Genomic DNA, 13,342 nt, shown 5'->3' with positions numbered 1-13,342 from the left:
CACGGCACTTAAGTGTTCCACCTACCGCTGTTAGCAGTGAATGTGGCTGTGCTGCTATTACCAGGCTCAAAGGCGTCCTTATCGGGATGCTACGAATGAGCGTTATTGGCGAGAGGAGAGAGAGGCGGGACTTTCTGTTACAATTCATTGACGCCGCATTGAATGCGTCTAGCGGCTAGAGAAGGGGAGGAACTTCCGAAAGAGGGTTGTCTATTTCCGGTAAATGTTTCGGAAATCTTTTTGTCGCCTTCTTCGTTTAATAAAATCAATAATTATCCTCCGTTTTGTTGTTCTACTTCTTCACGACGTTCTTATTCGTTTTGCTTCGGCGACAGTTATACTGGCTTACATAACCATTAATACGAAGTAAGAGACCGGAAATTGAGTGGCGCCATACCGGCATAACGCTACAAGGCGGGATCTTATCCCAGCCTAGGTCGCTATGGTAGCTCTCGGGAACTCCAGCAGACGACGGACGAGCCCCACATCTCTCGCGAGGAACGACGCCGTTATCGGAATCTCTACAAACAACACGAGAATTCGTCATTCACACGGTAATATACCCGAATCTATCACGGTACACGCCCGGCGCAGTGGTAACGCCGACACACGGGTTGGATGGAAAGCATATTTTAGCCTTATGTTTTTTCCAATACTGTGCTATTTGCTGCACTTGAAGGAGACGAGGCCTAGCGGGCTGACCATGATGCCAAAGCCCTTTTTTAGCCGACGAGAATCCGATCACAAATCACATGTTGGCGGGCCCGTACGGGGGTCCATACACCTCCAACTTCCACCCTAGTCTACTCTGTTTTTATTTCAACACATGTGTTCCGGTGTTCGATCGATCGTTAACAATGTGCCAATTATTTTGCCATGTCCCCTCCTTTAAAAAAGTCCCCATAATACCTCAAGAGCTAGCTAGGTGGTTAGCATGGCTAAGCTAGAGGCTAGCAGCTAGCTAGGCTGTGTTGCTGCATGATGGTTTCAGGTTTAGCTTCTGATACTTTAACTGGTGGGTTTAGACACACACACACACACACACACACACTTCTGAAACTGCAATGGATTAATATAGGATACACATCTCTCTTAAACCTGAATGGTGATCAGAAGTATATATTAGTGTGTATATTAGTTTAGAGGTGCATATAAACATCAGTATGTATTCACATGGGTGGAGATACATAGGGTTTCTGACTTGACGAACCACGTTACAGTTTTGGATCTCCACATCATGACCTTATTTTACCTTTAACCGTAGACCTATTACAACTACCCAAACAGGCTGTCTACTGCCCCATGTGGTGGGAAGTATGCCTAATGTGCATATACACCAACCAACAGTCAAACCAATGAATACAGCCCAGAACATAAACTCTGCAGCCAGCCACCTAAATCACAATATTCCCTATCAAATATTACAATTTATGAACACTATGAAACATTGTTGTGAACAAAAGTTGAATGCATTTACTTCACTAATTCACTAACATATATTCAGCAATAAAATGTAATTCATTATCTTTTATTAATCCTACAGGAACCAAAAGGGATGTTGATTTTTCGAATTTCACATGTTTTGTCCAACTCTCCCAAAACAACTTTGCAGACATTCTGCGTTGATTGTAGTTTTGCTGTCTCAATTGTTTTCTGTCCTCATAGCTGTGAATGATGTCAGAGGGAGACTTGGATGAAATCGTACAAATTACAGTGGAGGACTTCGCTCAAGGCGACCAGAACGGTAAGCGCTGTATCCTAAACTGATAGCTAGGGCTCGCTCATATGTCGTCTTGTTTATCAATTTCCTTACTCACAATATTGACCTAACGTTTATATATAATAATGTCATATTATGATGCCATTATGACACTTTAAATTTTACTGTGGACTATTATTTGTAATCGCTGACCGTTTGAAGATAGGACTTAATTGAAATTAATTGGCATATCATTTGTACGTATTATGTGGACTCAAATATAGTTTTATATTGCTTTTGCCATAATGAGTTAGTTTGAGAATCAATCCTCCCCCCAAGTGAAGTATTTGAAGTATAGTGCAGTAACATTTCTTTGCATTTGATTTTGGTTAGAAATGCTGGAAAATCATGAAGACGATGGAGAAAGGTCCCAACGGAAAAGGAGAAAATTGAGCACAGAAAACAACAGCCAGGATATATCCTCGATAAGGGTAGGATACCTTGTCTCACTGAGTGGAACACGCCCTTCAGCTTTTGATAATGTTTGTGTTGACTTATCAATAATCTATAATAATCTTTCCAGAGTCTTGAACATTTCATAAAGAATTATTCCAAATGACCAGCGCACAATGCAGTGTTTTGATCTGCTTTGTTTTTCCTGACAAGCAGCCAAGAAAGTTAACATTTAATAATGATCCATCCCAAATATTTGAATGTCTGAAGCATTAAGTGGCAATTGTTTGGTATTTGTACATGATGAACGACCTCGACGACTAATCCATCATTCGATTTAGGTTTGATTACTTGTCTGTCAAGCAGCTAAACGTTGCGGCTCTACATTTGGTTTGTTCCCCAGAGCCTGTTGAGTTCCCTCCAGTCCACAATCTGCCAGCGTCTTGAGGGCATCGAGTCCAAGCTGCAGGCCGTGGAGGCCTCGTGTAAAGCCTTCGGACGGAAGCTGGACAGCCTGGTGCCCAGTGCTAAGAGCCAGAGTCCCATCCAGGTGCCCATGGTGGCCGGCTCCCCTCAGGGTGCCACCCAGACCTGGAACAAAGTGCGATGGTGAGCATCGTTGTGTTCTCTCCTTGTGGGGAACCTCAGTCCCAGCATTAGACGGATCACCACCTGTGAGGAGCAGTGGGCTACTGGACACGTTGTAGCGCCCGGGAACCAACTTCAGATTTCTGAGCCCACGGTGTGGTCAGGCGCAGGGCAGGAAACTTAACAAAATGTGGATACAGTGAATGTCGGCATAGTTGGGATAAGCCTGTTAATGATGCAAAAAAAGAATGATCGCAAAACTAGCAAATTAAGGGTCATTGGTCATGCTTGTTACCGAAATCTTAGTGGATTTAGAGTATTTTGTATCCCTTGACACTAAAATAATTTGGGGAGTAGAAATTAAATACCCTTTTGCACAAGATCCGACATGAGTGCAAGAATCAGCAACACACAACCCTTTTTTTATTTATTATTTTCTAACTACGATTTCTTTATTTTTTGCCGTTGACACTGACTTGAATGACATACTGCTGTGTTAGGTTAACAGCCTATATAACTGCTCCTAGGAACTCAGTGGCTCCAAGTTCACGATGCTATTTTGGGTTAACTGCCTTTAAAGGACCACACCAGCCACAGCATTTTTCTTCTGTTACTTAATGATTAGATCCGTACAATCCGGCTTGATTGTTTCTAATTAGCATAACACAGGGGTCTGGTTATTATTTTTCCCATAATTGAACATTTGAGACCAATCCGTAAGCATTGATTTAAAAACATTTTGAACAGCGGGTGCTTGTTGTTTCTTGATTGTTTATCTTCCTCGTTCTTTGTGTCATGGCTGAGTGCTTTAATAACAAATGACCTGTGCAATCTCTCATACGTCTCCTATCTTTTTCCCCAAAGTGTTGTTCCACAAACGAACGTGATCGTGAGCAGTGACCGGCCCAAGAGCTCCATCCCGGAAGACAGTCCTCTGGAGAACCTGCTCAGCAAGTGAGTTTCACCCCTGTCCGTGTCTGTTATCGAGTCATACATTGAGTCTCTTCCAGTTCGTGTCTTTTATCGAGTCATTCACTGAGTCTCTCCTCTGTTAATGTCTTTTATCAAAGTCATACATTGAAACAACAGTCCAACATTCCTATCTTATTAAAACCATATGGGAAAAATACTTTAACAAATAGGAATGTGCAATTGTCCTTGAGATGTGACAACTTAAATACGAACAGGCTCTTTGCAGTTTACATTTATCCCACTGGGTAGCACTGCTGTCACGCTGTACCTTTACTGCTGAACCCATTCGTGTGTAATGAATTGAGCTCTGTGTTAATTCCTACAGGGTCATGATCAATTTGCATACACAACGGTGGCATAATGGCAGCCATTTTGGCTATTTCGGCGACCAAGAATAGATGTTTCATTCTCAGCCATGCCCTGGTTTTATATACCTTATATAGTTCCTTTCTAAACTCTTTTGCCGCCTAAAACAACATCCACTCACAAGGCAGCAACCGCTCATTGGCAGAATGGCTTACCCTTACCCACTGTGACTTTCCTCTACCCCCTGATCCGGATTAATTTAGAGTTTTATTGTAGCATGGGACGGAGACAAATCTGTGAGCTCATGTTTAATGTGCTCCAACGTATTTGTCTGGCCAACATCCCGTTTCGGACACATTTCCAGCAAATGGCCTTGGTCGGGCCAATCACAGCCATCTATCTAAAATGGGGTGGGTTTGATTGGATGTCTGTACAGAGGATCACCCAATTGGAGGACCGTTGGTGCATTTCATAAACAACCAAGATGTGCTCTGATTGGCTGTAGGAATATCCAAATGCATCCAGGGGGCCGATAATCTGCAGCCGCTGTTAACAACCCAATGAAAATCAAAAATTAACCAACAGGGTCCAGAATAATACACATTTGCAAAAGGATCTGGCGAAGTCAGACTAGTATTATTGTCCATCAGGTGGAAATTCATCTGCGGCCCCATCCATTTGTTTTAAAACACAAAACAGCATTACAATACACCACAAAAAAAAACATAATACAAACCAAACAGCAGGCATCCTTTCAACCAGTGGGTCATGTCCACACGGTACCACGAGTGTCCAAGTGGTGAGGAACCACAAGCTGAGTTTGGGCCTCCTGTGTGTCCCCAGCACGGTGGGCAGCGGCCGGCGCCAGAACACCATCCTGGTGAAGGTCCCCGGCCCCGAGGAGAGCCAGGAGGACCAGGACAGCGGCTCGGAGGCCAGCGACTCGGTCTCCAACAGCGGCAACACGTCCAACACGCAGAACGGACAGACGGTCACGCTGATCACGCTCAACTCGGAGGGTATGTCACATGCACGCAAAGGGACACGCGCACACGCACATAAGAACACGACCAACCAAGCACACACACACAAGAACACATGGACGACAGGAACACACGCGCACGCACTTGCACAAGAACACATGCACGCACACACAGAAGAATGCACGCACGCACAAGAGCACACACACGAACACAGCCACAAGAACACACACACTAGGGATGTAACGGTTTCCGGTGTTACGGTAAACCCTAATAAAAATGTTGTCAATAACAATTACCGTTTTCATTTCAAATAAAATTATTATCTCGGTGGATAACCCCGTAACCCGCGGTGTGGAAACCCTGTGCTTAAATCCTTCCCTGTGCTTCATCCGAGTCTCCTGAAGTTGCCACGCAGGCGCAATGTAGCCTACAACATAATGTTTTTAAGTTTCTTGAAGTTGGAATCATGGCGGAAGGAGGAGACGACAGCGCTCAACAAATCCATCAGCCTTCCAATAGGGATGTGCATTTCTGGCAAAAATACTATTCAATATTCGCTGAGAAGTATTCGAAAATCAGTCAATCAAGTAGCACCCACGCACGCACACACGCACCTCGGATACACGCACACACATTGACACAGGGAGAGGCTTTTATGACTGCGCCATCAACATTCAACATCAAAATTATTTTTTATTGGCAGATAGGCCTAGATGCGCCGAAAACAGATCGCTATTTATTTATTTATTTTACTGAACACAGCCTGCATGATGGTGAACTAGACACGTCAAAAAAATAACTTCACGCGGTGTGTCTTTTTATAATTTATTTGTTACCAGCATTCGTAGTGTTGATCAGCAGAGAAATAGTCTGCCAAAGACGTTGACGTCGCTTAGCAACTGAGGACGCTGGGGTTGATAAGTTACCGGAGTACTTGCGGAGTGATACGATCTAAAAAAAAAAAATCCACTTTCCTTGTCAGCGGTCATTATATGCTTAGCAACGGTGAATGATAAAAAAATTAATAATCAAAAAATTATTCACCACCGGAGATTGTGAACGGAGCGATCAACAGCATTGAGAAGACCTGTGTAATAAATAACGATAGTCACATTCATTATCCGATATTCTACGTGACTCTGACTATTAGACGATCGTAGAACATCCCTACCTTCTAAGACGACTAACTCTGAAGTATGGGCATTTTTGGGTAGTTAAAAATACTGCGATAATGCCAAAAACCGGGATAATTTTGGGCACAATAACAGTGATGTTAAATTTTCATACCGTTACATCCCTAACACACACAAGAACACACACAAGAACACACGCAGGCACACACAAGAACATACGCACACACTTACACACTGCTGCATGCAAACACTAGGACACATGCAAGCGCTTACGTAGGCACGCACAGGAATACAAACATGCACTCACACAAGAACAAATGCATGCACTTTTGCCCTCATGCATGCACACAAAATAACACACACACTTATGAATGGACACACAGTATCAAACGCACACACCCAGGAATGTGCTCACGCATGCACACACAAGAACACACACAATTACACACTCACAACAACACAAGCATGCCTTTACGCTCTCAAGCACGCACGCACCAGAACACATCCATAATAATAATAATAATAATACATTTAATTTAGAGGCGCCTTTCAAGACACCCAAGGTCACCTTACAGAGCATATAGTCATCATACATTTTTTAAAAAACAAGACATTGTGGAAATAAAAATAAAAAAATAAATAAATAAACATAAGCAATAAGAAATAAATAAAACAAAAACAAGACAAAACAAAACAAAAAAACAATCAAAACAGTGATCAGTTAGACGTTGTGTGCGAGTTTGAACAGGTGAGTTTTGAGTTGTGACTTGAAGGTTGTAATGGTGTCTGTTTTATGTGTGGGGGGAGGGAGTTCCAGAGCCTGGGTGCTGAACAGCTGAATGACCGGGCACCCATTGTAGTGAGTCGTGATGTGGGGATACATAGTAGTCCAGCAGAGGTTGAGCGGAGGGAGCGGGAGGGAGTGTATTCTTGGAGGAGGTCGCAGAGATAACTGGGGGCTAGGTTGTGGAGAGCTTTGTAGGTGAGGAGTAGGGTTTTGTATTGGATACGGTAGTGTACTGGGAGCCAGTGAAGTTGAATGAGGACAGGGGTGTTGTGGTCAGATGATTTGGTGCGGGTGATGATCCGGGCGGCTGAGTTCTGAATGATCTGCAGTCTGTTGATGAGTTTGGTGGGGAGTCCGGTGAGGAGGGCGTTGCAGTAGTCTATGCGTGATGTGACAAATGAGTGAACTAGGATTTCAGTGCTGGATTGGGTCAGTGATGGGCGGAGTCTGGCGATGTTGCGGAGGTGGAAGAATGCAGTCCGGGTGATGTTGTGAATATGGGGTGCGAATGAGAGGGTGTTGTCCAGGATGACGCCGAGGCTCCATGCACACACACACACACTTATGCACGCACGCACTCACACATGCACCCACGCACAAGAACGCTCACACCTAAGAACTCACAAGAACACCGGCACGTACTTATGCATGCACGCACAGGAACACGCGCATTTACTCGCATAACCCCGTCTGCACGTACGCACTCACACAGATCATCAAGACACACAATGTTTTCCTTGTGATCTTGATCATGTCCTCAGATTAGCCCACCAACTCAAAGTTTGATCGATAACGAGTTTAGACATTTGTGACCGTTATGTCTAATTGAAGGCACATCCAACTGACTAATACTGGTGGAATCTGAGCTGTTTTGATGTCTCAGTGGTTGTTGTGTGTGTGTTTGTGTGTGGATGCGTACCCAGACGGCTCGGCCCTAAACCCAGAGTAATTCCTTGTTAAGACAATTGGGTTTTTACTGTTGATCTTTTTCTTCGACTTGTTCTCAATCAGTCTTCCAGAAAGTTTGAGTTAGCTTCAAAGGGGAAACGCAACGTTTTATTGTATCTGCAGATGTGAGCTGTTGTTTAAACACAAACCGATCATTTCAAAGTTGTGTTTTAATCAGAGGGAGATAAAAGTGGAGTGTGGTACTGGCAGCGGGAGGTCATGCAATGTGTGCGCCAGTCCCCAAACCATCTCAAAGAATCCCTCTTGGCTTCAACAAGTCTTGTTAAATATATTGTTGAAAATAGTTACATTGTGCCTCAGCGTCTTTCTTTCCTACCATATGAGCGTGCGTGCCATAGTTTAAATGATCAAACCATGCTTTGTAGTCTGGTCAAATAGACTAAGAACATGTGTGTGTTAAAATGTTAATTTAAAAGATTATTAGTTATCTTCATTAATGTATTATTTATGTAATGCATGTACTGTAAGGATTGCAGATTGCAGAGGACAGCCTTCGACTCGATCTCTAATCTTAAAAGTCTCCCGTACTACTGGGAGCAACAAACCATAACCCCAAATGGATCATCACTTGGTTCTTCCCGCTCCTTCCTTCAGAGGACTTCCCAGCAGGCACCTGGCTGGGCGACGAGAACAACCTGGAGATGCGCGTGAGGTGTCCCATCTCGGCCGCCGACATGCTCCACATCGCCACCAACTGCCGGACGGCGGAGAAGATGGCCCTGACCCTGCTGGACTACCTGTTCCACCGCGAGATCCAGGCCATGTCCAACCTGTCCGGCCAGGGCAAGCACGGCAAGAAGCAGCTGGACCCTCTCATGATCTACGGCATCCGCTGTGAGTCCCCTCTCTCCGCCCTGCCACCCATCCATAGCACCTCTCTGCGTATACCTCCACCCATGTCCACAGCCATATGGCCATCTGCCAATCCACACGCCCATTCACCCATCCAGCCATCCATAGTACTACCGTACGTACTCTACCTCCACCCATCCAGCCATCCATAGTACTACCGTACGTACTCTACCTCCACCCATCCAGCCATCCATAGTACTACCGTACGTACTCTACCTCCACCCATCCAGCCATCCATAGTACTACCGTACGTACTCTACCTCCACCCATCCAGCCATCCATAGTACTACCGTACGTACTCTACCTCCACCCATCCAGCCATCCATAGTACTACCGTACGTACTCTACCTCCACCCATCCAGCCATCCATATCCCCATCTACTAGCATGCGTAGGAACATGCGTATTGTACATGTACTGCAGCCTCTCTACCTTTAGCCAAAGTAAGACCGCTAATTGAATATTTCAGACCCTTTTTCTCTTATCCCGCTTGCAGCTTCTGCCACTTGCCTGGCCCCCGTTGTATGAATATGAATCTGTTCTTAATGGCTTGACTGGTTGTGAAGGTTAAAACATATTTTGAAGTCGCTAATTGCTTTCATTTCGCTATCAAAGCACATCAGAAATCTGCTGAAGCTGCGAAGTAAGCTGTAGTTTGCTCTGAGAAATCGCCTTCGTCTGGGGATGGTTTCGGTTGCCATGACAGACAATGCGTGCAGCTACATGACCCATGTGCTATTTTTACCGGCAGTTAGACTGCAAGGGACTCTGCAACGCAGCCTTAATGAGTAAATACATTTCAGACCAGCTAACCGCTGCCAGGAGGGCTTTAAGAAACAACTGTGGTCATTTAAGACTATTTAAATTACAAAAGATTCGACTGCTGCAGAATGTAACCTCCTCTCCCACACACACACACACACACACACACACACACACACACACACACACACACACACACACACACACACACACACACACACACACTCCCCCCCGTTTCCTCTTAATCCCCACTCTAACCACCTCTGGGCCGGGCCCTCTCTGTACTTTGCGTTCACAGAGAGCAATTGTACTTGTGCGTTCCCAGGACAGGTTAGCATAACACACATGCATCTCCCAAAACACACGCATTAATGCGGAACACATTTAATAGCATACCAAACTGTAAATGACAAGCACATGTCGGCCCAGGGAGCCAGGGACCCGCCACTCACCCCTCTGGGGACACTTGGATTCCTGATTCGACCAAACGTGGAGGAGGAATGGCGCTGGAACTGCAGCAAGGGGTTATTTATAGATGTGTGTGTGTTAGTGTGTGCACGAATGCGTTTGTGTGTGCATGTGTGTGTGCTTACATGTGTATTGGTATGTTTGTGTGTGTGTTTGTATGCGTGCATGTTTGTATGATTGCTTGTATATTTGTGCGTGTGTGTGTGTTTCCGTGTGAGTGTATGTGCGTGTTGGCATGACGGGGGACTTTGAATTATGCGGCAGTCACATCTTTTGGTGATTTAAATAGTCCTAAATGACCGCAGTTGTTGCTTAAAGCCCCCCTGGCAACGGTTGCCTTGTCTGAAATGTATTTACTCATTTAGGCTGGGCTGCAGTCTGTCCTCAGTAAACACCTGCTATGAGCCAAAGGTGGATAGATTTGACCGTATGGCAGGTTACAAATTACAAATTCAGTGTGACATTAAAACAGGTAGGGCAGAAGACCGAAAACATAAAGTTTGGACAGTCAGTGTGGATGGAATGGCGATGTGTGGATGCTGCATATGTCCTCGCAAGTGCACCGAATCCTTTTCATCGAAATCAACCTAAGCTCTTGCTGTCATTTTAGTGGTCGTTGTGAATAACAACATGGATTGATGGATGTTCATTCAACAATATTATGAGCTAGAGTCATGATTACAAATTTTTATTTTTTTTAGATTACAACATTGATGCATTTGTGTAAAAAAAAGAAAGTGAAGAGCGTTGATCGTCCTCTGAGAGGAAGTCATCGCTTTACGAGAGTGCATTTGGATCCCAGCCCGGGTCCTGTATCATTAGCATAAGCCCCATGATGCAATGCGTCACGAGTCGATAACAAAGTCATTGAGGAGAGGCTAGTTTCACTTCACAACACCTCAAGAGCGTGCCCTGATTGGATGGCTGTGAGTGAACCCCTGTCGTCCTGTGCCCCACCAGGCCATCTGTTCTACAAGTTCGGCATCACGGAGTCGGACTGGTACCGCATCAAGCAGAGCATCGACTCCAAGTGCCGGACAGCCTGGAGGCGCAAGCAGCGGGGACAGAGCCTGGCGGTCAAGAGCTTCTCCAAAAGGGTCCCGCGCTCAAGCACTGGTACGCAAAGACGCACGCACGCACGCACGCACGCACGCACGCACGCACGCACGCACGCACTCACACCTATGTCATTATTGGGGACGCATATTTCAACACCTCCCCTCGAGGACACACACACACATACACACACATTTATTATACCAACTTTCTATGAAAAAGGGGATAATTCAGTTATTGAACAGGGAAACTTAACGTCTCCAAATCACACCCACATGAAACCCCTCATCCGCGGACGGCCATCCGGTACACGACTTAACTCATGGAATGGAGGGAAACTCCAGTATGGCGGAATCCTCTAAGTACGTAGAATATTTAGGAGTGTTACATCCATAATAATAATAATAATAATGCATTTTATTTAGAAAAGCGCCTTTCAGGTCACTCAAGGACACTGTACATCACACACAATAAAACACACAATGAAATATACAAAAAACGTGATAAAATAGACATCCATCTTTTCACCCGAGCGATTATTATATGAATATGCCGCATATTCATATCGCGGCTGATGTTAATCGTTGTTAACGTGCGTGTAGAACTCATTGTTCATCAGGCGTGGCATGAGAACAGAATTTTGTTTTAACATGCAGGTAGGCCAAGGCGAGATTCGCTTACGTTAGCATACACATAAATTCCCTAAAGAATTAATGTGAGTAATGCGGTAACATCAGAATCTGATTAGCATAAATCTTTTTACTATTCAAAATGACTCCGAAGTTTGTTCCAGCGGCCGTAGTGTGGGTGTGTTCCTCCCACGTCCTCCCGCTCCGCTCCAACGGGACCATATAACCCCGGGAAGCCCCGGCCCGGGGACAGGGGCTAGGTATTGATGCAGATGGTTGTAATCTGGAGAGAAGAGCGCCTGCTGTCCCCTGTTCTCTCTCTCTCTCTCTCTCTCTCTGTCTGTGTCTCTTGCTCTCTCTCTGTCTCTTTCTCTCTGTGTCTCTGTGTCTCTATGTATGTGTCTCTGTTTCTCTCTCTCACTCTTCCTCACCCCCCCCCCCCCTCTATCTCTGGGATCCGTCACCCCTCACCTCTGAGAGTCAGAGCACTGCAGGGGAAACCCAAATATCCTGTGAACTCGCAGAGCGCCAGGCCCCGCTCTCTGAAGACACACACACACACACACACACACACACACACACACACACACACACACACACACACACACACACACACACACACACACACACACACACACACACACCTCTCCCTCGGCCACCTGGCTCTCGCTGCGGCGCCCGCTGAGAGCCACAGCGTTTAACAGTATGGCCGCTATAACGACGCTGCGAGAGGAAACGCAGTCCAGGCCCCAACCCCCCCTCCCGCTACACATCACACACAACACGGCTCTGAGAGCTGTGCACGTGCGGGGCAGGGCAACACTGTTTATTGTCTGAGCACTCTGCGGTGCAGAGACGGGCCCAGGGGAGCGCAGCGCCTAGCGGAGACCTTGAAGCGCCCCCGCCTCCCTGTCCAAGCGCCGCTCCTATCGCCATCTTGTCTTCATTGTGTGACAGAGGGAGGAATGGTTGCGTGGTTTTTGTTTAGGTTTTTTTTGGCAGTTAAGTGGCCATTCATGACATTTGGATCCTTGACTGTGTGCGTGTGCAAGGATGTGTGGATGTCATAATGTGTGTGTGTGCGTGGAGGGGCTTCGGCTTGTATGCGTGTGTGTGTGTGTGCACGTATATGGGACCAGACTGTGTATACACTGAGGCCAGGAGGTTGTGTTTGTTCTTGAGCTTGCCAGTGTGTTTGGAAGGCTAGAGAATCCTTGTTGTGTATTTAGGTGAATTTGATCAAGTGTAAACACTACATCATGTCGCAGATGGTCTGGGGTTCCCCCCCATCACTTTTTCCACGAGTGTATGTGTGTGTGTGTGTTCTCCCCTGCATTATTCCTTATCTATGTAAGCAAGTCCACCCACTGCGCACTGATGGATGTGGTCGGAAGCGGTGAGGAAACACAAAAGTCCTAATTGTCACATCGTCTGCAGTAGGCTTCAGGGTATCTCGGTATTATGGTATACCAGGGAGTCCAATTCGATTCAATCCTCCAAAAATCTGTCACTCCTCCTTCAATTAAACTTAGGCCAAGATTTGAAGCATGATATATAATTATACAGTCCAAAATAAGTTCTTTGCATTGCGATGTCTTTAAAACTGAAATAGTTTCATTCAGTGATTCGTGGCTGGCGCGGGTAGGCGGAGTTCCCTCGCGTTCCACAGGTTTTACAGTACTGACC

The 13,342-nt window shown here is 45.6% G+C and overlaps 1 protein-coding gene across 1 annotated transcript in view; it reads left to right on the top strand.

Moving 5' to 3' along the window:
• The first annotated feature begins 422 nt into the window (after positions 1-422).
• Positions 423-13,342, top strand: part of banp (BTG3 associated nuclear protein) — a 35,544-nt gene continuing 22,624 nt past the window's right edge. Inside the window, exons 1-8 of the mRNA XM_060060549.1 lie at positions 423-554; positions 1,666-1,744; positions 2,093-2,190; positions 2,556-2,761; positions 3,605-3,694; positions 4,862-5,037; positions 8,485-8,724; positions 10,932-11,087. Coding sequence (XP_059916532.1) covers positions 1,672-1,744; positions 2,093-2,190; positions 2,556-2,761; positions 3,605-3,694; positions 4,862-5,037; positions 8,485-8,724; positions 10,932-11,087 — 1,039 coding nt within the window. The 5' untranslated portion in view covers positions 423-554; positions 1,666-1,671. The remainder of the gene's footprint in view (positions 555-1,665; positions 1,745-2,092; positions 2,191-2,555; positions 2,762-3,604; positions 3,695-4,861; positions 5,038-8,484; positions 8,725-10,931; positions 11,088-13,342) is intronic.

This window comes from Gadus macrocephalus, chromosome 9 (genome assembly GCF_031168955.1).
Source record: "Gadus macrocephalus chromosome 9, ASM3116895v1".
Lineage (NCBI taxonomy): Eukaryota > Metazoa > Chordata > Actinopteri > Gadiformes > Gadidae > Gadus > Gadus macrocephalus.
Note: the sequence above shows the minus strand (reverse complement) of the source record. Positions and strands in the feature narration are given on the sequence as shown.